The sequence below is a fragment of the Mizuhopecten yessoensis genome, unplaced genomic scaffold (assembly GCF_002113885.1).
Source record: "Mizuhopecten yessoensis strain PY_sf001 unplaced genomic scaffold, ASM211388v2 scaffold3667, whole genome shotgun sequence".
NCBI lineage: Eukaryota > Metazoa > Mollusca > Bivalvia > Pectinida > Pectinidae > Mizuhopecten > Mizuhopecten yessoensis.
The window spans coordinates 423,241-450,710 of record NW_018405159.1 but is presented as its reverse complement, the minus strand read 5'-3'; the positions used below and the strand labels follow the sequence as shown (position 1 = coordinate 450,710).

The 27,470-nt window shown below is 37.4% G+C and overlaps 1 protein-coding gene across 1 annotated transcript in view; it reads left to right on the top strand.

The window, feature by feature from the left end:
- The first annotated feature begins 2,098 nt into the window (after window positions 1–2,098).
- LOC110447911 (eIF-2-alpha kinase GCN2-like) overlaps window positions 2,099–27,470 on the top strand; it is a 52,111-nt gene continuing 26,739 nt past the window's right edge. The window contains exons 1-26 of the mRNA XM_021493895.1: window positions 2,099–2,345; window positions 2,725–2,843; window positions 3,312–3,414; window positions 4,172–4,345; window positions 4,814–4,897; window positions 6,224–6,402; window positions 6,732–6,865; window positions 7,190–7,353; window positions 8,359–8,469; window positions 8,961–9,113; window positions 9,692–9,868; window positions 11,225–11,325; window positions 11,733–11,863; window positions 13,505–13,671; window positions 14,410–14,543; window positions 14,960–15,244; window positions 15,532–15,637; window positions 17,510–17,596; window positions 18,132–18,359; window positions 18,790–18,963; window positions 19,503–19,655; window positions 21,266–21,502; window positions 23,685–23,882; window positions 24,764–24,915; window positions 25,282–25,348; window positions 26,640–26,756. Of these exons, the coding sequence (XP_021349570.1) occupies window positions 2,226–2,345; window positions 2,725–2,843; window positions 3,312–3,414; window positions 4,172–4,345; window positions 4,814–4,897; window positions 6,224–6,402; window positions 6,732–6,865; window positions 7,190–7,353; window positions 8,359–8,469; window positions 8,961–9,113; window positions 9,692–9,868; window positions 11,225–11,325; window positions 11,733–11,863; window positions 13,505–13,671; window positions 14,410–14,543; window positions 14,960–15,244; window positions 15,532–15,637; window positions 17,510–17,596; window positions 18,132–18,359; window positions 18,790–18,963; window positions 19,503–19,655; window positions 21,266–21,502; window positions 23,685–23,882; window positions 24,764–24,915; window positions 25,282–25,348; window positions 26,640–26,756 (3,855 nt within the window). The 5' untranslated portion in view covers window positions 2,099–2,225. The remainder of the gene's footprint in view (window positions 2,346–2,724; window positions 2,844–3,311; window positions 3,415–4,171; window positions 4,346–4,813; window positions 4,898–6,223; window positions 6,403–6,731; window positions 6,866–7,189; window positions 7,354–8,358; window positions 8,470–8,960; window positions 9,114–9,691; window positions 9,869–11,224; window positions 11,326–11,732; window positions 11,864–13,504; window positions 13,672–14,409; window positions 14,544–14,959; window positions 15,245–15,531; window positions 15,638–17,509; window positions 17,597–18,131; window positions 18,360–18,789; window positions 18,964–19,502; window positions 19,656–21,265; window positions 21,503–23,684; window positions 23,883–24,763; window positions 24,916–25,281; window positions 25,349–26,639; window positions 26,757–27,470) is intronic.

Genomic DNA, 27,470 nt, shown 5'->3' with positions numbered 1-27,470 from the left:
CAGACACACACGAGAGCATTAACAAAATCAAAGAAACTCAGACCAAAATTTGCAATTTAATTTCACCACGATTCAGGAAGAGGATATTACAAAAATAGTTTCACGTTTAAACATTAAAAAGGCTCCCAGTGTAGATCACATCAGCGCAAAACTCATCAGAGCAGGACAACACTCCCTTACCCCTCATATAACCAAACTCATCAACACAACCATCACTTCTGGAATTTTCCCCGACAATTTAAAGCGTGCCCAAGTCCAACCCATTTACAAGAAAAAAGACAGACCTGATAAAGGTAACTATCGCCCAGTCAGCATACTACCATCCATATCCAAGATCTATGAACGAACACTTTTTGACCAACTCAGCAAATTTTTCGACCATATTTTTGACAACTTTCTTTGTGCTTTTAGGAAAGGATATGGATGCCAAACCGTACTTTTAAGAATAATTGAAGACTGGAAACAAAAATTAGATAATAACAAATATGTAGCTGCTATTCTGATGGATCTATCTAAAGCATTTGATTGTCTCCCACATGAAATTCTTCTTGCCAAATTATCAGCCTATGGAGTTTCGGTACATTCATTAAACCTAGTAGAAAATTATCTTACCAACAGAACACAAAGAATTAAGATTCAAGACTCTTTTAGCAGCTGGAGTAATATCATAAAGGGGGTACCCCAAGGCTCAATCTTAGGCCCACTTCTTTTTAACGTATTCGTTAATGACATCTTCCTCGCTGTAAAACACTGTCAGCTATACAACTATGCTGATGATAATACCCTGTCACACTCATCTACAAACTTAGAAAAACTGACATCCGCACTCGAAGAAGACACCAAAAATCTCATACACTGGTTCGATATAAATAAAATGAAAGCTAATCCTGACAAATTCCAAGCATTTGCAATAGGTAAAAAGACCTGGTCACAAAACATTTCTTTTCAAATAGATGATGTTTCGATCCCTTGTGAAGAAAGTGTAAAACTACTAGGTGTTGACATTGACTTTAAGCTCTCTTTCGATCTCCACATCAAAACCATATGTAGAAAAGCCTCACAACAACTAAATGTACAGAATTAGAAAACACCTGAGCAGACTAAATAAACTCACAATTTTCCACACCTTCATACTATCACACTTTAATTTTTGCCCACTCTCCTGGCACTCCTGTTCGGAAAAAAATGTTAAAAAATTGAGAAAATTCAGTATAGGGCACTCAGATTTATTTATGATGACTTGAGAAGTCTACTACGATGAACTTTTGGCCCGGGCAAAGATACCTACTTTGCAAATTAGAAGAATGAGGCAAATGGCTATAGAAACCTACAAAATCATACACAAAACCACACCGCCATGTCTCCACAACATTGTCACACCCAAGTCTCAAAATTACAGCTTCAGATATACAAACATTTTGGACATCCCACATGTTAAGACTACTACATACGGTATAAAATCCTTCAAATATGCAGCAGCCTGTCTTTGGAATAATCTTCCCGAAAACTTTAGGACCACAACAAATTACGGCCGTTTTAAATCTTTAATATCCTCCTGGAATGGAACCAAATGTAAATGTGCAGCCTGCAAATAATAAATATCTCACCTTACTCTAACCTCATCTTCTCTTTATCCAGCCTACAGTGTCTCCATTGAAACCTTTTAATTTCAAAGCCTTGTTTTAATTTAATTTAATTTAATTCAATTTATTGATATATGGTATATGGACTTTGAGTGTTGTAAAACACTATACCTATTATCAAAGTTATATATGAACAATATGTGTGTGATATTAGTAATTGATGTCTTAATTTTATGTACCATGTATCTGTTGTGTATATGTCGGTCAAAAGCTCTTCAGAGCTTATGTTATTTTGTTATATACCCACCGACTCTAAATAAAATTTATCTTATCTTATCTTATTTATCTGGGCGTTATGCTTTTTTGGGTCGAACTGGTTTGGGCGATATGAATCAAATTTGTGGCGTTACAGTTTTGGGGCGAATCGTCTGACACCCTGCTTTAGTGCATCTTATTTTAGCCAATGAACGGCGAGCACTATCTTTTTTCTGAATGTATAAACACCACATAGTCACTTCCGGTAAATGTTTTGAAAAGTTTTTGAATGATACAGAAAAATGTTACACGTCAAAATGACGGACAAAGTGCCATTTTGAAGGCTTTTATGAGAGAAGCCACGCACACTGTGATGTCAGAAAAAAAATGAAATCGCATGAGACGATGGACGATGACTTCATCGAACGGCAAGAAGATGAATTGCAGGTGCTGCAATCAATTTATATGGATGGTGTGGAAGATCTTCGTACAAGGGATGTCTGGAAAGTAAGACATATATACTGTCGGCCGGTTATTTTACTAGTTATATTTAAAGGTTATCTCAGATAAAATTGAAATATGTAACGTAATACCAGCTTTGATCCATTGAAATAATTACTGAAAATTGTAGAAATTTTGAAGTCCTGAAACCTATAACTAACGTTATATTTTATTTTTATAAGCATATATAACCTTCTTTGGTGAAAGGACATGTCTTCATTAATGAAGCTTGTATGCCCTCAGCTACCTCAATGTCATAACTTTGAGTTGTAACCGGTTACACATAACAGTAACAGTAATACTTTCAATTTGTTATTTTCAAAAAGATATAATGTTGTTATACAGTAATTGTTCTTGGTTTGCTCAATTTTCTCTGAAATTCCAGGTGAAACAGGCTCTGAGAGTAAGATTGAAGCTGACTCCTCAACAGAGTTGTGGAGCCCATGGAGAGATCCACACCAGACTGGACATGGTGGTCAAATGTCCACCCAGATATCCAGAAGAGTATGATACATTTTAAAATTTTACATCATGTAGCAACAGTACTAAAAGATGTTATATAAATGCAATTGTGTCATCTAATTTATAAGATCTTGATATTTTTTTCCGACTTCAGTACATGTACTTTGGAAAACATCAAAAATTCTATTCACAATGCGAGGTTGCCACCAGGATTATAATAGGATTATGTAAAATAATTATTTATTTACAGATGGACACTGTTCTTACCTACATCCTTTTTACAATTATTGAGATTCGCACAATAAACGTTCCTCCAGAGAGTGAAAATTTATTACAAACTTATAGAAGATTCTCCCCCATTTCAAAGTACGGAATTGAATCCTATGCTATGCTTTAGCTTCATTTTATGTGATGTCGTCCTGTTACAACTTGCACTAAAAAAATAATTTAAAAAAATGAATCTAGGAAATGAATGAACACAAACAAGAAAAACAAATCTTTATTTTCTAGAATTCCGGACATTCATCTTGAGAATTCTAAAGGACTGTCTAATAAGGAGCTAGATGAACTGAAGGGAGATGTGGACAAATTAGCCAACAGTCTAAAAGGAGAAGTAAGTCTCCCCTTACACAAGGGGTGGCACCATACGCCAAGAGTGTATCCCGATACATTGCAATACAGAATGAATATACGTGTACCAATATCTTGCCATGGGAAGGATGTGCTCAATTTTATAATAAGTTATTGTCAGAATGTTATCAAACTTGATCATATATAATATGGATTACATATATTTAAGATTTTTGTCAAACCAACCATTGATTACAAAATTTGAACTATTAAAAGCCTGTTTTATGCTTATTGGCATATATATATATATCTGTTTGAATTTGTAGTAATTAGCAAAGTTAAAACACCAAGCAGATACATAAAAATATGCTTTTTTTTAAAAATCGCAATACAGCAATATTTTATCTCTGTATTGTGGTACAATACGATGTACCTGTGTATTGCGATATACCTGTTTTCCAATATATTGTGACGGCCATACCTTACACCCAAGCATATAACATGTCAAAATCAGTCGTCAGCCAGAATAAACCTTGTTTGATAGGTGTTTTAACTGTTTACCTGTGCAAACTGCTGGCTTGCTGTTAATGTGTCTGAATACTTACTAATGACAAAAATATCTCATTCTCATAATGTCATCTGTGTGCCTGTGTTTTTCAGACCGGGCTATTCAAAACCACTTGCTTGATTCCTGCGTCTAGTAGATTTTATGTTGGTACTAATGAAAAATTTCAATATTTAATATAAATAGAGGTGGGTTAGCTAGTTACAGTCAACAATTTTACACCTTCATTTTCTAGGTGATGTTACTAGAACTAGCTCAGGTTATCCAACAGTACCTTCATAAGCACAATCGACCCCCAGCTAAGTCCTTCTACGAAGAGATGATGTTCAACAAACGCGAGCAGGAGGAAAGGTTGGCCCAAGAACAACAGAAGAAATTAGAACTGTTGAAAAAGAAAGAGGAGAAACAGGTTTGTACTAGAATGGGACAATGATGTTTTAAGTTAGAAAGCATTCCTAATGACGACATTCAGATTTCAGAGTTTTAATGTCAAATTTAGGGCTGTGTCCCTTACAAAGTAACAGGATGTTTTCCCAATGAAATGTTTATTACCAGGTATATTTCAGTAGACAAATCGACAGATTGTCAATGGTATAAAATTGCATTAGATTATTTTGTGTGTAAAATGTATGACTAACTATATATTGATGTATCTATACACAGTGCATGGTATCACCCTAATGTGATAATTGGCATGTGCATCTATGAGAATTGTACTTGAAATAATCATGAGACTTCAATTCTCAAATATTGTGAAACAACAATTTAAGAACTTGTCATATTTGTGATACATATTTTAAGAAAATATTATGATACTTAACTGTGCAGTAAGTGTATTGTCCCAACCCAGTAAAGTGATTATTTTATTTGTTAACAGCGTCAGCTTTTAGAGGATGAAATAGAACGCAGAAAAGCAGCCCTAAAGGTGGAAACACGGAAAGTGAAGTCGGGTCATCATCAGGTAAAGTACAGCGCCAATATTTCACAAAAGATGTATTTTTCACTGCAATAATGACACCAAAACAAGTATGTGCAATATAAACCTAGCAAGTTTATTTCACTATTTTTACTCCAAAAATCGCCCGTAGGAGCAAATGAAATTGTTCTTGATAATAGCTGTTCAAGAAAAAAAATGCCCCTCCCACTTCCTTGGATGGCAGCAGTGTTTTGTAGTAATATTGTATAGGTGTATAACTAACCTTGTTAACTGAACAATGTGGGTGGCCACGTTCCCAAAGCTGAATTCTGTTGTCAAAACAGACAACAATAAAGTAAAAACAAGTTTTCTTCAAAGGATTGGATAGGCAGCTGCTAACCCATGTCACATAAGGTGGGGGATGGTAGGGGTCATCTACAAGTGGGTGATTATTAGAAATTAGACTTACTTCCCCTTGGTCAGTATTAATACAACGAGGCTGTTTTCGTTTATCACGGTCCAAGCGGTTGAACTGGTTGGATCACAGTTGTTCGTTTATGAAATAAGGTTCGACCTAGTAATTTGGTGCTGCTTACAGGCGAGCCTTGACAGAGCCTTGCAAGGCCTGCATAACTATTTGCAGGTCTACCAGGATTTATACCCAAAATTGTTACATTTAAAAATGGGCGTACCGGTTGTGCAGCATAAACGAAAGAGTCTGTGATTCACCATCATTATTCCAAACCAGAAACTTAAAAACTTGACGTAAGTTAATTGCAAATTACAATATAATACACATGTATCACATGGTTTGAATGTAAGTAGTGATTTTTAGGACACCGATATTTGAGTACTGTACTGATGCTTTTCCTATGGGATTTACATATATCATTTGAGAACCCAATATATCTTATAGTAATTACTACATTGCACCCCTACTCATCCTGCTGTGCCCCTTTGTGTCCAGATTCAGAGGCATTGCTCTAGCCACTTCATTTCTTGACAGACAGACTTTAATCAAACTTAATACAAAGGCCAAGTATGAAAATCATATGAGTCTGTATTTCAGGGTTCCAAGGTTAAGTCAAAGATCACCTAAACAATTAATAGAATTATGTTAATGTGATATAGTCACATTACTTTACGAACTTTGTTTTGTAACAGATTTTAACTTCATACATAGATGAAGTATGAGAATACATTGAAGGACTTAGAGTTCCTGGTTCAAGGCCAGGGTCCCTGTTACTATATATAGATATAAATCAATCAGTGACACCATTTGCATCAGAGCAGGAGTATTAATGCCTGAACGATATTTTCTAGTTTTGATTTGAAAGTTCACATAACCTGAAGTAATTTATGTTTTACCAGGAGAATGATTCGCCCATGAGCTCGGAACCATCTACTCCTTCTGCTGAGGTAATCAGCTGCTCCCCTATAGGAACGCCTGGAACTCCCCTTCGCAGACCCCGGGCGTCTGTATCCCCCTCCCCTCTCATTGTACTCAACAATCAAGAAACTAATGGTGACCAAAGATCTCGCCGACAAAGGTGAGAAAAAAAACCAAGATGCAATGTCGATGGACCATAAAATGTTTTAAAATAGACATTTTTGAAAAGTGGTGTAAATGTCTTAAAAGATAATGACAAAAAATCTTTCTACCAAAATGAAGCATATCTGAAGTTATTTTGGGGTCCTATAAAAAGAGATCTGACACAAGTTTTCCCTGATGCTGGGACAAGTACGAAGACTCAAACGTGTGAAACTCTTTAGAACTAACAGCAAACCCGAGCTGGTATGAATGGAAAACATTCTAACTTAATCAGTTTTCAAATCTTAAAGCATTCAAAATAGTTTGTATTGTGTTTCCACTTCTCAGACGTACGAGCACTCCCCATCGTAACTCTGGTGGCGATGGCTGTGACTCTCACTGTAAAGACCATGTAGGTGGAGTTGTGGTTCTAGCCTTCAACACAAAGTCTGATCGCACCATCAACCGTGGAACATGTCTTGGTAAGTCGGATCGCACCATCAACCGCGGAACATGTCTCGGTAAGTCTGATTGCACCATCAACTAGCCATTCTTGGTATTCAAATATACAACAAACTAGAAAATATTTCTCAATAATAAGTGAAAGTTATGGTCTTGTGTAGTCTATGAGACTTCGTAATCCTAAGTTGTTGTGCAGGAAGCAAAAATATACAGCCATTTCTGTTTTTGAGGGAGATATTTAAAGCAACCAAACAAAATAATTGATATAACGATAATTTCAGTGATATACTTTTGAGTCTGTACAAGGCTACATGAAGACTTTCACAGTAGACTTATATATGCAGGCCATAGTCGCAATGGTAGTACAGTGTACGCCGGGATAGATGTACGAACGGGTGAATTGGTGGCCGTGGTAGAATGGGTCCTCAAGTGGCACAACAGTGGCCGCCGTAAACTGACCACGACCACTAAGGACGAGGACAAGGACATCAACCACTACACCAAACAGGTATCAAACCACGAGACGGTGATGTGATATTATGATAAATTTAAACAGGAAAGTGTTGTGCTTAGTCCTCAATATCCAGGAGTTACACTCATTTTCGCACTCTACATCTCTGGAATATGTCAAAGCAAAATTGACGGCACGCGGCTAGCTATTTGATTGGTGTCAGGTAAAATATCCTGACCTCTCACTAGGCTAATACTTGTCCTTTGAAGATTACAGAGGAGCGAGGCTCGCTTCAAAGCCAGTAAGTTTTACTGTTACACGGCCTCGAGATTCTTTTGATGTACATCAAAGGATCAAACCAGTCTTCTCGTCTTGTCCAAAAGGTGCTGCACACTGAACCTTCGATTTTGTTTATGACATATTCCAGAGATGTAGAGAGGGAAAGTGAATGTAACCCCTGGATATCAAGGATGGTCTTCATAATGTACACATGTTCAAATTTGGTCCATTTCATGTTCCTTTCTTGCGAGATCATGTCGTGGCATTTTGAGTGGATGCCATGTTCGATCAGTTCAAGGTTTCTATATTATCTAAACAATTTGTATAAGGATCCCCGTACCACTGCCAAAAACTGTAACTAAGTATCAGAAACTGTTTTTTTGGCATAATTATGGCTTTGATAAATCATTTAGGGTATAAAAGACATTTCTTGTGGCACCTTTATGAAAATTAATAAAGATGAAATAAACAAAATATAATCAACAGCAGTGTTCTGAATGTAAAAATGCAATGGGGTTCGACTGGGATTCAAACTGTGTACTTCAGGTTATTTTACCATCGATTGAGCTACCTGTTGAACAGAATTGATCTAGCCCACTGTTTTATCCTAAAGGAAGTTAACAGAAGGTTACTGTATAAATAAAAATAAAAAAGTGCAGAGAGACTGGGATCCTTAATATCAAATGCGGCCTTGGGGTAAGTGGGTTTGTGAAAAATGTTCAGTATACAATTTTAAATATAATCCATTTCATGTCGTTATCACATCTTTTTGACGTTGTCTAGGTGATGAGTATAGAACAGGAAGTGAACTCGCTGATCCATCTACACCACCCAAACCTCATCCACTACCTGTCATTTAAATACCAAAAGGAGGCTGACAGGATCATAGTATACGTAAGTGTCAGGTGGTACACGCAGCGACATGTAACACTCATTCTGATTGGTGATCTACGCATTCATATTGTGTGGTTTGGAACAGTTGCTATGATTGGTTGTTTTCACATCCATATTGTTGTGTGGGTAATAAAGTTCTATAGGAAAAAGAAGAGAAATATTGCTGTGTGTATTCATATGATTGTGATACTCATTCAGATAATCGAACACCGTTATATACTCTGATGAAAAGTGACAAGTTTACGTATGTAAAACCAGGTTTCCTGCATGTGTTGCGATATATACTTCTGTATACTGGGAAACGAATGCACAAAAACACTTTTGCCCTTCGCCCACAAAATCTGTATTCGTCCATTCGTGCATTGCATCCTTCACATTTGATCACTTTGTTTACTAATGTTCTATGTAATGATATACGTAGGGCGACAAATGGCAAAAGTTTAACTGCGGCAAATATTTCCCCGAATACAGTATGTTGTCCTGGTTTTCAGGTGTTGATGGAGTACTGTACTGGTCTGAGTATGGACACATATACGAGGAAGGGTCAGCCAGTGACCATCGACCTGGTCAAACACTACGCTGAAGACCTCCTCCACGCCCTCGAGTATATACACAGTAAGGATGTGGTGCATAAGAACCTCAGGGTAAGTCTAGAGAGGCACTGAAAGTTAGCGGCAAGTCTAGAGGGACACTGAAAGCTAAGGGTAAGTCTAGAGGGACAATGAAAGCTAGGGTTAAGACTTAGGTAGAGAGGGTTTAGTCTAGAGTGACAGTAGAAGCTGAGGGAAAGTCAAGAAGGGGTATGAAAATCTGAAAACAATTGAAACCTGAGGGTAAGTCTAGACAGAGACTGGAAGCTGAGGGTAAAACTAGAGGGATGTTAAAATGTAGTAATAAGTCTAGAGAGACACTAAAATTCCAAGGTGAGACTAGATAAACAATAAAAACAGATGCTAAGTACATACAGAGAAGCATAAAAATCTAAGGGTAAATCTAAAGACACCAAAAGATGAGGGTGAGTGTAGAGAGGCATGGAAATCAGACTTTCACAATAAACTATAGGCTATCTATTATTTATAGAGTAACAGTTTCTTTCACATTGTTAACTTGGAAGCAATTAAGAAAACAGCTCCTTGCAAAAATGTGCTGTCTTGAAATCAGTAATAATGGCATTAGCTTGTCTATAGTAAATGTGTGAAGTGTGATATTTTTGTGTTTGCAGCCGTCCAGTGTGTTTGTTGATCACTCTGGTAAAGTGCGCCTGTCGGACTACAGTCTGGACAGAAGACTGACTGACCTGTTCCAGCTGGTGGAGGCAAGTCGACCTGGTGTCCATTTCACTGACCACCGGTCACCATCTGCTGGAAGAGGGGGAAAGAAAGGCGACGTGTTCCAACTGGTAACAGCTGTTGTTATTATACCTCATCTTTATAACGGTGTATCTTACTATCTTACAGGACAAAAACACAATGTTATACAGCTGTTGTTATTATACCTCATCTTTATAATGGTGTATCTTACTATCTTACAGGACAAAAATACAATGTTATTTCCTTCTCACTCTCAAGTTTCCTCAATCATTTTCCCCCCATTTGGAGCCTCTCTCAAAAAATTAGAAGTATCACCCTAGAGTTTCTAGCGACTGAAGCAGACGACAACAATGGCATGTAAGCCTGGTTGTGTTATTATTGTTATTGACCAACTACAGGAACACTCCTATGTAATGCCACCCTTTTTTCAGCAAAGTGTTAGTTATACAACAGGGTTTTGCATTATGTAGAGATGTTTAATTTTGAAGGTTTGTAAAGAGAGAGAAAAAGGGGAAAGAAGGCATAGAAATATATTTGTAGAAAGTAAGATAAAGATGTGCTGTGAAATATGCTAGACATTACTGATGATGGAATAGGACAGTGATATAGTGACCTTCCTATATTCAACACTTAACCCAGTTGAATCGCTGTTAAAAGACATGATATACATGAGGATCTTTATGTTTTCATACGCTTGTCAAAAAGTTTGAAGGGACCTATTATGGAATGGGGAGCATCCGTTCACATTTCGGTTTCTGAAAGTTAGCTTGCTTAAATATCGTTTGATTTTGATAAAATTTGTTTGCATGTACCTTATACGAAGATTGAGGCTAAGTTTGAAGTGGAACAAAATCCACTCATAATTAATGAGCCTACTGTGCTCTGATTGGATGATGGTTTCTGCACAATAACTTTGTCAGATATGACTGGATCCTGATGGAACTTGGTCAATATTTGTATTATACAATGGCAAAGGCTAAGCTTAAAGCTGTGGAAAACCTGGACATACTTTTCTAGCATACTGCTATATGATTTGTCGACAGTTTCCCTACAGTAGTCAAATATGACTGGATTCTGATGATATATTTCTATATTTCCATACATTTAGATATAATAATGCATCAGAAGGATTTTCAGTATGTCAGGTTGGCATAGGACAGGCATATATTGTTCTCTTGTTCTCCGTTATTTATGATGAATCCATGACAACAAACCAAAGTGAACATCTCTCGTTAAAGTTACATGTCATAACCAACAATCTAAAAAGGCTATTCAACATGTGTTAACTTTCTTCAGCTCAAGGAAATGAAGTCGGTCTCATGAGACCACTTTTAATTGGCATATTGGTTGGTATATCAAAATTGGTCCTATTTTACAACTTGGTGGTTTTAAAGATATTGTTTATTATTGTTGATGCTGACCCTGTGAACTTTGACCTGCTGTAGGGGTTAATGTTGCTGTCCATTGCCCGCGGAGAGGAAGTGATGACCAATACACCAGACATACCCACCATCTTCCCTGTTGACTTCCAGGATTTCCTGACTAAGTAGGTTGTCGAACAATATAGGGGTCATTTAATTTGCAAAATATATATCCATGATATTGTATTGATTAATGATTAAATCTATCTGTAAAGACCAATGGAGAAAGTCATAGACAAGTGGTAGATATTGACCGATGGTAGTAATATATTAATTCTGTGTTGAGGATAGGTCAATCAGAGTTTTAAAATCATTTATTATGTGTGTACTGAATCGGTTTTGAAAGTTGTGAAATAATTTTCGTATGGATCAAACATTACATCGCTTTTGTTAGGAAGTCTTTAGTTTCAATTTTGTTTTATATCCACTAGATTTTTTTTCGAATAATATACCAACGGTAATTGAAAATTGTTTGTATGATACTAGAATTTCTTTATTGAAATACCATAAGCCTCCATCATTCTTGATTCAGATGTCTGTTAAAAGATGACCGGCATCGCTGGGCAGTGCATGAGTTACTGGAACATCCCTTCATCAAGTCGATTATCCCACTGACCGTCCACTACACACAGGTCAAACCTCTGGACAGCCCTCAGAAGCCAGGTAAAGTTACACACCTCAGATGGGTAGACTTCAAACTCAAGGTAACTCAGGACAGATGCCCTCGTTCTAGCTTTTGCAGACTTCAAATTGCTCTTGAGTTTAAGCAGACTTTGAGCTGCATGCAGGTTCAGGCAGAACTCAGCCTTCTGGTAAGTAAGGACAAACCTCAGACCACAGCTAAGTTTACATTCAAGTTTTGTCACCTTAGACTAGAGGTAAGAAAGAGCAGGTGAAAGACGGTAATAAGACCCTTGATCAAGTCCAGTGTGAGTGAGTGGGCATACGTGCAGTTTAATCAGGAGGGATATTCAAGCTAGCCCGTATATAGTTTACAGTTTAAGTTAAAAGCAGTTTTCATAGAATAATACAGTTAGGGCAGAATTTATTGTATGGCACCTGTATTAATAACTGATGGGTGGTTGTGTTAAAACCAGATCTGCCTACTATTCCTTATATTAATTCACTTTAAAGATTTAATGGGGGGTGGGTCTCTGAAAAATTACCTCCCACCCTTCCCCTACAGATAATTATATCCCTGCACAAAGTCTGTCTGTCTGTCTGTAGACAAAACGTTGTACCTCCTACTCCTCCTAGGTTTATGCATGGATTTTGATGAAACTCTACACACATGTTATACCTCAAATGAACTTGTGTCTCCCAGAACGCAAGTATGTTCCTTCAATATGGCCCTTGACTTCTGTAGACGGTACATTTTTTTACTGAAATGGCTAATTATCACGAAAACGGTAGGTATTTTGTATACACATATACCTTGGAATGTTGTAGGCATTAATGAAAGCTACTCTTCTGACAAACTACTGAGGTCATGGGGTCAAAGGTTAAAGGTTACAAATGAATTACATTACTGAAATGGCTAAATGTCTCGGAAATGGTAAGTATTTTGTATACACATATACATTGGAATATTGTAGAGATTAATAAAAGCTACTCAACTGACAATTTCCGAGGTCATGGGGCCAGAGGTCATGAATGAATTATGTTACTGAAATGGCTAGATATCTCGGAAACAGAAGATAGTTTGTATGCACATGTACCTTAAAATATTGTCGGCATTAATGCAATCTACTCCACTGACAGCTTCCGAAGTCATGGGGTCAGAGGTCAAAGGTCACGAATGAATTACGTTACCAAAATGGCTAATTATCTCGGAAACAGTAGGTATTTTGTATACACATAAACGTTAGAGTATCGTAGCCAATTATGCAGGCTATATTGTCATAAACTTCCAAGGTTATCAGGTCAAAGGTTGAAGGTCAAATATGCATTATGTTACTGAAATGGCTAATGATGGCAGAAATGGTAGGTATTTTGTGTACCGGTATACATACCTTGGAGTAAATGTAGCATTGATGCAAGCTACATTGTGACAAAATTTGGAAGTCATTCAGTCACAGTAATGGTGTTAGTCTTTTCCATAGGTATTTCGATACGACATCTGAGATTAGACTTTTTCATGACCCTTGATCTTTCTATGTATTTTTTCCCTTGTTTATTTAGCCCCTACAGGGGCAACAAGCAGCCAGAATGCATTAGTTAGCCCATAGGCGACAGTTTTAGTTTTGGAACAGTCCTAAATGAAAATTAGTCATTGTTCTGATTTTGTTTTGGTTGAATGACTAGGTAGTGAAGAGGTTGAGGAAGATAACCAGGAAGAAGGAGAAGAGGAGGAGGAGGAAGAGGAGAAACCATTTATCACCGCTTTTGAAGCGAGTGGCCAATCTCGGCTGACAAATGAATTTGAGATCCTGAAATCTCTGGGCAAAGGAGGCTTTGGAGATGTATTGAAGGTTTGTATTATAATCTCTGGTCAAGGGAGGCTTCAGAGATGACACTTTTTCTTGAGAGTGTTGTAATGCTTGGAGAACTCTGTCTTTGTGTCTTTTTTCACACTATTTTTAATTTGAGGAACTTCTCTCCTCTCAGTCTAGGACAGTCAAGGAGTCAGAAATAGAAATAGAAAAACCTCAATAATCATAGAATTGTTTTGAGCTTTAGGTATTGTTTTTTGATATTGAAATACCGGATATGACATTGGATATGAAGGCAGTTTAACTCAGAAAACACAAGGCATCACTTATGGCCTTATGATAACTTAACAAAATGACAATGATGAACCATTAATATTTTTGACCTGCCATATTCTTTAATTTTTAAAACAAATTGGGAAGTGTTGAATAATCCCAGGTATACTGATAGGATATGTGATGTTTTTAGCCTAGTACAAGTATTGCATTCACCCTATCATTCAATTGCCCAAAAAGTGAAAATAATCAGATGAACATCTCGTATTTATTCTATTGTTCTCATAGCCAGAAAGTGTTTATTTGTTGTTCGGAGATTGAATTGCCCAGCTTCCCATTGTTTTCATCTGTGCTTTAGACATATGTTGAAGCATCCTAATGATCTAGACATAGGGTAGAAGTTAAAAAAACCTGTCTATTGGTTATGTGTGTATTACAGTGTTTTGAAATTTAGACATTGGACATTTACATTCAAAGCACGAAACATCTCTTGTTTGTTTACAGGTGAAGAATAAATTGGATGCTCGGATGTACGCCATCAAGAGAATCCCACTGAATCCTCGTAGTAAAATGTTTAACAGGAAGATAACGCGGGAGGTCAAGCTTTTATCTCGTCTCAATCATGAAAATGTTGTCAGGTATCAATCTTTTATAAAACAGATAAAAGACCAATATCTTGATGATAGCCTGTTTCATATTTGTGTATGGCTGGATTTTTTTTTTTAATTTAAAATCCATGAGGTATGAATTGTCGCTGTCTGTGAGGCTCTTAAGAGTTTTACCAATTTCTTTTTTTAAATTTGTAACCCAGAGTAAGGGATTTCGTTTTTCTCACTGTAATAGGTGTAAAAAATCATATTGTGGGACCTTGATGTAAGTTGACCTTGATATTTGACCTTCACCTTCTGATGGTAGGTACAATACTATAAATGATCATCTCTTCTGGATAGCAACATATATTACAGCAGTTTCTCAGCCTACATTTAAGTTTGTAATTAATTATCTTGATTGAGGCTGGCCTTAACCTTTGACCTTCCTTGACCTTCTTTGGTAGGTACTACAACTCTTGGATAGAAACCACCGAGGATCCTGCAGAAAGTGACTCTTCTTGGAGCTCTTCAAATACGCCGCAGTCTCCTGTTGTCAAGGCGACAGCCCCACAACAAATGTCATTCTTTCACAACACCCTAAACATGACTGACGATTTAGAGAAGTATGTACCGAAGGCAGTACCCATGGAGGAGTCGATAGAGTGGAGCGTGTCGTACGATGTAGGAGGAACAAATGCGCAAGAGTCTGACTCGGAGGATGAGGATGATGTGTTTGGGACATCATTCCTGTGAGTCACCCTGTAAACTTTATAGCTTGGGGATACTTTGGGCTATCAGAAACACAATATTGTTTTGAGTTAACTTTGGAATTTTCAAAATTTTTATTAAAAATACTCATAAACATATTTGGCATAATTATGAGAGTCCTATTTGAATATAAACAATTTTACTTATAAAGATTTCGTCGGATTATTTGAGGCATGGGAAGGGGACCATAAGTCTGTCATTTGTCATTTAGAGCTCCCAAAAAATATAAAAAATGGAGGGAAGTTTTATATTGAGTTTATGTTATCAGACCCAAGTCCGACTCTTCTGAGGACATTGTGTTTGAACACAGTCTGGAAAACCTGTTTGGAGAGGAGAGTACTACCAGCTATGAGCCCTCCATGTCTTCCAATAAGGTATGTCGATACATTTAATTTCTTTAGAAAGTTAACTAACAAAATTTCGCCTGCAAGATCAAATTTGTTGTTTGGTGACTTTTCCAAATGTAGGCCTGATTTGCTTTATGTCTTATACCTTGGTATAAATATCATTAATAACATTTTTATATGCCCGTCAAATTTGACGGGAGTATTATTATATGGCGTTGTAAACCTTGTTTGTCCGGCAATCTTCTCCTACATTTTTCTCCCTTATTGTATTGTCTCCCTTAAAAGAATTTTGATTCGACGATTTTTGCAACTGTTATTGCCCTTTGTTCTTTTCAGTATTTGATTTTTTGTCCGGAGATTTTCTCCTACATTTTTAGCTCACCTGCCCGAAGGGCAGGTGAGCTTATGCCGTGGTGCAGCGTCCGGCCGGCCGACATCAATATTTTACATCAAATGACTTCTTCTCAATAACCAAAAGGCCCAGGGTGATGGTATTGGGCCTGTAGCATGCTGGGATGAAGGGCTACCAAGTTTGTTCAAATGAATGACCTTGACCCACTTTCAAAGTGACAGGGGTCAAATGTCTTAAAACAACTTCTCAATAACTAAGAGGCCTAGGATCATGATTCTTGGCCAGTAACATGCTGGGATGAAGGACTACCAAATTTGTTCAAATGAATGACTTTGACATATATTCAAGGTCACAGGAGTCAAATATGTTTAAAACCTTTAAAAGACTTCTCAATAAGTAAATGGCCAAGGGTGATGATAATTGTCCATTAACATGTTGGTATGAAGGACTACCAGGTTTGTTCAAATGAATGACCTTCACCCATATTCAAGGTCACTGTGGTCAATATATGTTTAAATCTTTAAATGACTTGTTCTGTATAACCAAAAGGTCCAGGGTACTGATATTTTCCCAGAAGCATACTTGGTTGAAAGACTATAAATCAATCACTGATATTCTGCCTGTAGCTGTATTTTAGTCCACTTTTAAGTGTGAGATTAATACCAGGTGAGTGATTCAGGCCCATTGGGCCTCTTGTTTATAGCATGTCAGCTAACCACTCTTAGAATGATGCAGATCTTATTTCAATGTAAGAAAGTATATAACACTTTATGGTATTCGACGGGAGTATATTGTTCCGCCCTGCAGCACTCTTGTTACTTCATGTTAATGGTAATAAATTATACCATATTTTACCAAAAACAAAAAATACATCTTTGGCTGGTCGGGGGAAAAATTACAAAATAAATGGGTCTAAATGTGTTCTCTGGCCTTCCAAAAGTTAAACCACGGCAATATGATGGTCGAGATCTGCTTGCAATGTCCAGTTTTGATCACTGAAATCTCGGGGAAGCCCCGCGTAAATTTAGTGCAGATCTATTTATATATGTCACGTGGTTGTTTCGAAAGTGAGGCAGTGAAGATAACAACAATAGCACGCCATCTATCAGCCATGTCTGACTCAACTAGCGGACAAGACAGCAATACTATACGTAAATAATTGTTTTCAAAGGTCATGTATGATGCAGGTGAAGTATTCCTACCATATGTTGTTGTTATATATAACGGTATTGATACCTCGTGCCTGTCATGACTTTTGCATGCATCTTTTTCTTTCGTTGCGATGTTTACATTTGGCCTTGTTGATGACGCACATGCAGTAAAATTACATCACTGATCTGGGTCAATTGAGAGTTTTAGACTGTCAGGTGAAGAATTAGGATTTCTTTAATATAATTTTAATTTTTTACTCTTAGGGAGTGAATTTCAGCAAAATTTGAATCGGTATATTTCATAAGAAGGTATTTTAAACATGTGTATGCCATTTTAGCAAATATGACATTTGTTCCCCGACCAGCCCCTTTAACCTTAAGCAATTTCTTTTACAGAAAAGTCTGGATGCTGACAAGAAAGGGGACACAACTGACAGCGAGGACATGTCACAGATACCGCGCCTTCAGTATCTGTACATACAGGTATAGTATATCAAAACAACTAATATTTTGGTTCTTGTACTCTACCCTTTGCATTCTGTCAAAATAGGAAATATGTGTCTCCTTTACAATTCCTATGCTGTTTCCTTCCTTACCAAGAGGAAATCAGGAGGAAAAATATATATTTCTACGACTAGACAAAGCCATTAATGAACTTTGTGATATTGTCACATTGAGAAAAGAGAAGAAAATGAAGTGGCCTTTTTGTTTATGCAGAATGACAGTTTGTTTATATTCAAATGTAATTCTTCATGGGTTAAAAGACTGGCAGTACTGTGAATGTGTTATCAATCCTTGTGTACTTTTCAAATGTGTCATCAATTTTCGCTTATCTTTCATAGTGTTATCAATCCTTGTTTATCTTTCAGATTTGTCACCAATTGTCATGTATCTTTCAAAACATGCCATCAGTTCAGATACTATGTTTAAATCATAAATAAAATACATTTGACAGATTTCTTGACGGGGAACTGTCTTAGAATGGCGGTAAATGTAAGGTCACATATTTCCTTAACAGATGGAGTACTGTGAGAAGAGTACCCTGAGGAACTGTATAGACGCTGGGCTGTACCACGACCAGGACCGCTTGTGGCGATTCTTCAGAGAGATCATTGAGGGCATCCAGCACATCCACCAACAGGGGATGATTCACCGCGACCTCAAACCCGTCAACATCTTCCTCGACTCTAACGACCACGTCAAGATCGGCGACTTCGGACTGGCCACTACCAACATTATACTCAAGGTAGATCACCACCTATTGTGTCATTTTGGGCAAATAACAAAAGCAAAGTTATTAAATGATTTTAATTTTGTTGTTGTCAGTTGAACACTGAGTTTTATATTTGTTTTAGTGGAAATTATTATCAAACTTTAATAGCTTAGTCTTTCTCAGAATGGATGACTGATTTACACAAAATAGTCCTGTAAAATCATTATGAACCTCATAATTGCATGAAGATGTTAATCACAGCATGAACCACTAAAACATGATTGCAATGATCTGACTACAACTATGATTTACAAAAGGTCTTATTTGAGTTATTTCTATTGCAGAACTTACTTTTTCAGTAATAATAAAAAAATAAAATAACTTTTGGTTCATTTGCTATAAAAGAACATAACAGCACAGCACACATCTGACAAAAACTAGTCGTTTGATTATGTAACTATAGCAACAGAGTACCCTGATGGACGTGTCCATGTTGACTAACAGTCTAGCGATGGATAATCAGTACAACTCGCAGTCTGGCAGCATCGGTGACGGTAACCTTACTGGTAAGGTGGGCACCGCCCTGTACGTCAGTCCCGAGATGATGACTGGAGAAAGCAAGATCGTCTATAGTCAGGTACAGCACCGGTCCTGTCATATTACTTTCAGTATCTTTTATCAATTGCCCATAACATTTTGTGAATTGTAATTTAAATGTTATTATAGTATGATGTAAAATATTTTGTAGAAATGCAAGTTGCTTATTTTGCGTAGTTTTCTTGACAATTGTAATTGATTCAGAATCTTTGTATGTTATTTATAAATCTTTGTAGAAAAGTACAAATTAATGCACATTTAATGACTTTAATGTTTGTTGTTTTTCTTGATTAAAAAGTTCATATTGTTGTGTTGAATTTCAAGGGTCTGAGATGGTAAGGTCTGTAGTTTTACTTGATGAGAAATTCTCACATAGTCACATACGTTGAATTTTACAGGTTTTATATCATCATTAAATGTTGTGTTCATTTTTAGGATTTCATCTTGCCACAAACAGTGGAAAAAATAACACTGTCATGAAAAAACCTTTAGCACATAGTAGATTTTAGTTATTTCCTGCTAAAAATGTAATATTGATATATAATATTCATCAGGTTATAATATTTTTTAACTTGTTAGAAAGTGGACATGTACAGTATGGGGATCATCTTCTTTGAGATGTGTTACAAGCCCCTACCTACAGGGATGGAGAGGGTCAAGATCCTCAATAATCTACGTCTCCCAGAAATCAAACTCCCAGACGACTATGATCAGATCAACTTTGAAAATCAGGTAACAATCCACTGTGACTCGCCCTGAACGTGAATACTGATTACATGTTTTTAGGTCACCATGGTCCTGAGCTTATGCCATACCGCAGCGTCCGTCGTCCATCGTCCTTCCGTTAACTTTTCCTTCAAAACTCCACTAGTCCTGAACGGCCAAGTAGATTTTGACTAAATTTGGTCTGGAGTATCCTAAGGCCAAGGGGACTCAATTTTGTATAAACGGTGGATGTGGCCCCCCCTGGGGGCAGAGGGGCGGGGCCCAANCCCATGGGGGCTGAGGGGCAGGCCCAATAGGGGGAATATAGCAAATTCTTTAAAATCCTTCTTCTTCTGTAGGAATGAAAAGATTTGTTCCATATTTGGTCTGAAGCGTCCTCGGGTAAAGGGGGACCAATTTTGTATAAACGGTGGGTCTGGCCCCCTTGGGGGCTGAGGGGTGGGGCCCAATAGGGGAAATATAACAAATTCTTTAATGTCCTTCTTCTTCTGTAGGAATGAAAGGATTTGGTCCATATTTGGTGAGGAGCATCCTTGGGTAAAGGGAAACCCATTTTGTATAAACGGTGGGTGTGGCCCCCCTAGGACCTGAGGGTCAGGGCCCAATAGGGGAAATAGAAGTAAAACCTTTATAATCCTTCTTCTACCATATAGATTAAGGGATTTTATCCTAATTTCGTCTTGAGCATCCTTGGACAAAAGGGACTCAATTTCGTATAAACAGTGTGGCCCCCCTGGGAACAGAAGGCGGGGCCCAATAGGGGAAACATAGCAAATTCTTCAAATACCTTCTTGTGTACGAATGGCAGGATTTTGTCCAAATTTGTTATGAAGCATCATTGAGTGAAGGGGAACCAATTTTGTATAAACGGTGTGTCTAACCCCCCAGGAGGCAGAGAGGCGGGGCCCAATAGGGGAAATAGAGGTAAAACCTTTAAAATCCTTCTTCGACCATCGGGATTTAGGGATTTTATCCATATTTAGTCTAGAGCATCCTTAGACCAAGGGGACTCAATTTTGTATAATTGGTGGGTATGATCCCCCCTAGGGGCATAGGGGTGGGGCTCTGTTTGAAGTTTGTTCTTGCTATATATCAAGTACTGGATGGATCTTTCTGAAATTTCATATGTACTTACAGCACCTACCATGGAGTGCTATATTTTAACTTCATACCAATTATTTTAAATATATTCAGGTGAGTGATACAGGCCCTCTGGGCCTCTTGTTTATGTAATCAATCATGTTTAATTGATTTAAAATCAAAAGGAAGTTTCTTCAAATGTTTTGATGTGCTAACATATGATTATGTGTTTACATAATAAAATGTCATTTTAATTACAAATCATCGTTCTCTTTTTTATGACTTGTTAATTAATAAACGGCATCCAGAAGTTGCTGTTGCTTTCAGCAAACAACATCCTAAACATATAGTTTGGTTGGGCATTCAAAATCACTTGCTTTCAAAAAGATTATTCTTTCAACAATAAAGTTATTGATTTGCAGGAGGAAAATATAATTAACATAAAATTTAAGTTTATTGCTTTACAGAGGAGAGAAATTAAAAAAAAAATTGCAGAGGAGAGAAATATATATCTCATACATATCTTCTGTTTCCAGACTTGTATAATTATATGGCTGTTGAATCATGACCCCAGTAAGCGACCTACCTCCACTGAGCTGCTACAATCTTCGTTCCTCCCCCCTCCACAACTTGAGGAGGCAGAGCTTAATGAGGTGTTGAGGTCGACCATCTCAAACACTAACAGCAAGGCGTACCGTCGTATGATAGGCGCCCTATTCTCACAGACCATTAACTCAGCAGTCGATGTGCTTTATGACACAGACTACCATAAGGTAAGGCTGTCTGCTGATATATTATGTGAATCTGATTTTTTTAACAATTGAAAAATAAAAAAACTGATTCTTCATTCGTTTTGCTGCATTTAATACAACAGAAGTCAGAAAAATTCAATAATAAAATTTGATTTAGAAAACATTCCACCCTCTTTGGAACTACAATTAAACTTGCATTTAAAGGGGCATCACGGTGAAGTAACTTTATTTTTTGTCTTTTTTTCAAATACTACATAAACATATCAAGTGAGACTCCTTATGGAAAATAACGATCGGATTTGGCTGAAATAGATTCATAAAAATGATTAAATCTAAGAAAATCATCGGTATTTCTACCTGTCTGACTAACGTTTTGTTCAGGGATTTCCCTCTACTAGCGCATGCGCATAGCACACCATTTCTTTGTAAACAAAATGACTGGCCGTGTGAAGTAAGCGAAAGAAAAGTGTTGTACCGTGTCAGCTACGAAACGAAAAGTTGCCAAATGGTCAAAAGATAGCGCAAGGAGTACGTTACGGAATCATTATTGCAGGTGGGCAGTATTCAAAGGAGAAAATAACTGCCGTAGCAGTTAGTACGGTGCATGTATTCTTCCGGATAGCCGGTTAAGCTGAAATGGAATCGACAGAAATGCTAGCGCTGTTTATGTTATGAATAAATATCTAAAACTATTAAGCTCGCTAGTATCTTTGTCTGAGTTTGAACACAGATGAACTTAGTTTAATATGTTAATGGGCATGTATTGGAGAGAGTTTACTTTGTGTTTCTATAATTATACAGTGGTTTATGCGAAAGGAAGGGATAAGTGACTGGTTAGTTTGATTTTTCCATGAGGCCCTCCAAGGGATAACTGTTGTGATTGCCCACGGCGTATTTTGTGGGTCACCGAGATACGTATTATCGAAGTCCGTGGATTTACATAATTTATAATATTACCGGGTTCAATAAAATGGTATGATTTAATTATATTGCTGAACTAAACGATTACTTTGTTTTTACATGCAAGATTTAAATTAGTACTAATATGAATACCCGGCCTCCTCTGCCCCGGCAACATATAAAAAAAATAATCAGAAAGGTTTGTCCCTTGGTGTAAGGAAGGTGTTTAGCCCCGTACCATCTGTACCGGCCACATTCCGGTACTAAATTCAATATATATTTAAATATATCTACTTTATGTTTATGCCTATTATCATTGTTGACATTTAATTGTAAATGTATGACGGAAGAAGGCTGTGATAAATTGTAAAAACTTGTGCCCCATCCCTTGTTTAATTTTATTGGCAACACATTTATGTTTAAAGCTAAATAAATTCAAATTCTGAATATTGGCAAGTGTGCAATTAATTTCTAATGATGAATATATTACTGTTCAATAAGTTTGAATATGGACCTAGAAATCATATAACTTGGTTTCATAGTGCGGTAAGAAGTTGCAGTTGCCTGACGGCCCCTCTCTGGGGGCCCCTTTGGAAACCGTTTCATCTCGCTCGCATTACTTGTGTTTACTGCCTAATCAGGTGACGTTAATCGGCGCTATTTTTAGCAGGGCTTTCCCGAACAATTCAAGTGGTCAAACTGGACATTTGGAACGGACTATGAATATGGGGATAGAGTGGTAACATAAGTGGAAGTGCATACAATACATACATTCATTAAAAAAAAATCGCCTTTTCACGTGATGTCCCTTTAACAGTTACCAGGAATGAGTTATCATCTGACTGCTGTAAATGGTTTGGCTGTAACTGCTGTAAATGGTTTGGCTGTAACATGTCCTTTACAATCTCTTAATGCAACTTGATACAGTGGTTAGGTAGGGTAGCTTGAATGAGTTTGCATATCAGCATTTTACACCTAAGGTAAATAATATTGTGACTACATCAAGAATTATTTGTCACCCCCTTGTGCTTTCATTTGTGGTTGTATTTTACTTTATAGTAGGGACATACCTGTCTACAGACATTTTCCAGCTTTCTTTGATTTCAAATTTCCTTGCTGTTATGTACTTTTTCAAACACCTGCCTGTGTATCTAGTGTTGGTGATGTTTGTCAGAATCCAAGAGGAAACTTACACACAAACTCTAGGTTACATATGTAAATGTATTTATTCATTAGTGTTCGTCTGTTGATGAAATTTTTAGTAAAATAATTACAGCATTATTGTATATATGATATTTTTCAGGTCGCACTGAGTCTGAAGAACCCGTTGATCCAACAGCTTGTGAGGGAGACCCTGACGCGCCTGTTCCAGAAGCATGGAGCAGTACAATTCACCACTCCCTTGCTGATGCCCAAGTGTGGTGTTTACGGGGCTACTGATGCATACACCTGTCTGATAGACCATAGTGGTCAGCCGATCGCTCTACCGTTTGATCTCAGGGTCAGTATCCACTAATTGGACATCCACTTTCCTCATTGACCAGTGGTCAGCCGGTAACTTGTATCTTTAATCAAAGGGTCACCATCCATTAACTAGATCATTTTTTGTCTGATTTACTACAGCTGGTCACTCTTTTCTTTATCTCGGGGTCAGTATCAACTTTTCTTGTTGACCACAGTGGTCAGCCTGTCACCTAGCTATTTGATATCAGGGTCAGTATCTCCAATCCTTAACTCATTCACCCCTGAAAACACATTTGAACTCTTCCAATTCAAAGGTTGGTATAGTTCATTATGAAATTTCAGGGGTGAATGAGTTAATGAGTTCTGTCTCATTGACTGCAGTGATCAGTGTTTTTTTTGGTGTTTTGAACTTATATTTAGTATGCATGGATCAGGACATCAAAGTCCATCTAAGCCAGGGATTCAGTTTCATGGTAAATTGACAGTGTCCTGTGTGTGCTTGCAAAGTATTTTTCACTGAATTTGATTTGAGCAGTTTCTGATTCAAAAGAAATCAAGAGATTTGTTTGTATTGATTAGCAAAAAATTTTGGTTAAGCAGACAGAAGTCATGAAGTCACACACTTTTCTTGCTATGTAGCAAAGTGATTGATAACGATGAGTTTAAGAGGATAAATCAGGTTCTCTTGATATAAATTATATTTAATTCCTGATTTCACTTTGATACCTTTTCCATGATTAGACAACAAGGTTGATTCATGAAAATTTTGTACATTCTTTGCATCTGTATTTTCAACCAAGAAATATATTGTAAAACAATTTAGGAGTAAAATACGTAAATTTTACATACCTGGTAGATGATTTACTGAATCTGGTTGTTTACAAATTCAGTGATGCCTGACACCTGCCTATCTTACAGGTACCGTTTGCGCGTTACATAGCGCGGGGAGGAGTACATCACCTGAAACGTTTCTGTATCGACCGTGTGTATAGGGAGAAAATGCACCATTGCCAACATCCAAGGGAGATAACTGAGTGTGCATTTGATATTGTGACACACAACCAGGGAAAGTAAGAACTTTGTATAAATCTTCAGCTTGCAGTATTTTTCCCTCTCCAAACAGTTTCTTATTTACAATCTCTCCAAACAGTTTCTTATTTATGATCCAGAGATATGATTTTTCTGTTGATTTACAAATTAAAATAATTAAATTGGGAAATATAAGAAATATTGCTTTAAGGAAAATCACTGTTATTCATTGATAAATTTAGAAATCACTGTCAGAATCATGATCATTATGCTTACTGGGCTATGTAAAGTTTGATAATGAAAAAATAGGGAATATACATCTCTGAAACTGTCGAACATGTAAATGAAAATGTTTGAATTTTTGTGTTATTTCACAAAGCTAATGGTGGTTTTCTTGTTCTCCCCAGTTTGATTCCTGACGCTGAGCTACTGGTTTTGGTCCAAGATGTCATCAACGAGTTTCCAATTCTACAGGTAATGTCCAGAAATTTAGCAGGATGTGATGTGTTTTTAGCTCACCTGGCCCGAAGGGACATCCGTCCGGCATCAACTTTTTACTTTAAACAACTTCTTCTGAATAACCAAGAGGCCTAGGATTATGATATTTTGCCAGTAACATGCTTGGATGAAGGGCTTCCAAGGTTGTTCAAATGAATGACCTTGCCTTATATTCAAGGTCACAGGGGTCAAATATGTTAAAATCTTTTAAACAACTTCTTCTGAATAACCGAGAGGCCTAGGGTGATGATATTTGGCCAGTAACATGCTGGGATGAAGGGCTACCAAGTTTGTTAAAAGAAATGACCTTGACCTATATCCAAGGTCACAGGGGTCAAATATGTTAAAAACATTTAAACAATTTCTTCTGAATAACCGAGAGGCCTAGGGTGATGATATTTGGCCAGTAACATGCTGGGATGAAGGGCTACCAAGTTTGTTCAAAGAAATGACCTTGACCTATATCCAAGGTCACAGGGGTCAAATATATTAAAAACATTTAAACAACTTCTTCTAGAAAACCAAGAGACCTAGGGTGATTATATTTGGCCAGTAACATGCTGGGATGAAGGGCTGCCAGGATTTTTCAAATAAATGACCTTGACTTATATTCAAGGTCACAGGGGTCAAATATGATTTAAACAATTTCTTCTGAATAACCAAGATACCTAGGGTGATGATATGTGGCCAGTAACATGCTGGGATGAAGGGCTACCAAGTATGTTCAAAGAAATGACCTTGACCTATATCCAAGGTCACAAGGGTCAAATATATTAAAAACATTTAAACAACTTCTTCTAGAAAACCAAGAGACATAGGGTGATAATATTTGGCCAGTAACATGCTGGGATGAAGGGCTGCCAGGATTTTTTCAAACAACTGACCTTGACTTATATTCAAGGTCACAGGGGTCAAATATGATTTAAACAATCTCTTCTGAATAACCAAGATACCTAGGGTGATGATATTAGGCCAGTAACATGCTGGGATCAAGGGCTACCAAGTTTGTTCAAAGAAATGACCTTGACCTATATCCAAGGTCACAGGGGTCAAAGATGTTAAAAACTTTAAACAAATTCTTCTGAATAACCAAAATGCACAGGGCGATGATATTTGGCCAGTAGCATGCTGGGATGAAGGGCTGCCAGGCTTTTTTCAAATAAATGACCTTGACCCACTTTCAAGATCACAGGGGTCAAATATTTTATCCAGAAAGTGGATCTTGTATTGTTGATTTAGCTTTGTAATTTGTATTTTTCCTTCACAGACAAGAAACTACTACGTACGGATGAATCATGTGTCCATTCTACACGCGATCCTGTCATACAACGGTGTACCAGACGACCTCAAGGACGAAACTCTACGTATTCTCACTGGGGTCAAGGTCAGTACACACTGTTGTGTTAAGTGCCCTATTGTTCTGGTCTTTGTTATAGTAAAAAAGTCTTGAAGAGTTCTGTTTAGTCCCTTTTTAACCAAAGCTTAGGTTACCGGTAAACACAGCAACTGCTTAAGGAAAATAATGTGTAAACCCTTTCACCACTGTCGACCACAATGGACTCATCCATATCAACACATGGTAGAGTCTATTAAAGTTACATAGGGGTGAAGAGGTTAACAGGACATAACTTTGTTCAGCACTACAGACTGAATGTACAGTAAGCTAGAAATGGTGTTGACTGTTTTACATCCGTCAGCTGTGGTGAATTCCTGCGATCTTCAGATGATGTCACTTGGGGAGTAAACATAGGGTGCATAATCCTCTGATTTTTAGCTCACCTGGCACGAAGTGCCAAGTGAGCTTATGCCGTGGCGCGGCGTCCGTCCGTCCGTCCGTCCGTCCGTCCGTCCGTCCGTCCGGCGTCAATATTTTACTTTAAACGACTTCTTCTTAATAACCGAAAGGCCTAGGGTGTCGATATTTGGCCAGAAGCAAACTTGGATAAAGGGCTACAAAGTTTGTTAAAATTAATTACCTTAACCTATTTTCAAGGTCACAGGGGTCAAATATGTCAAAAACTTTAAACATCTTCTTCTCAATAACCAAAATGCCCAGGGAGATGATATTTGGCCAGTAGCATGCTTGGGTGAAGGGCTA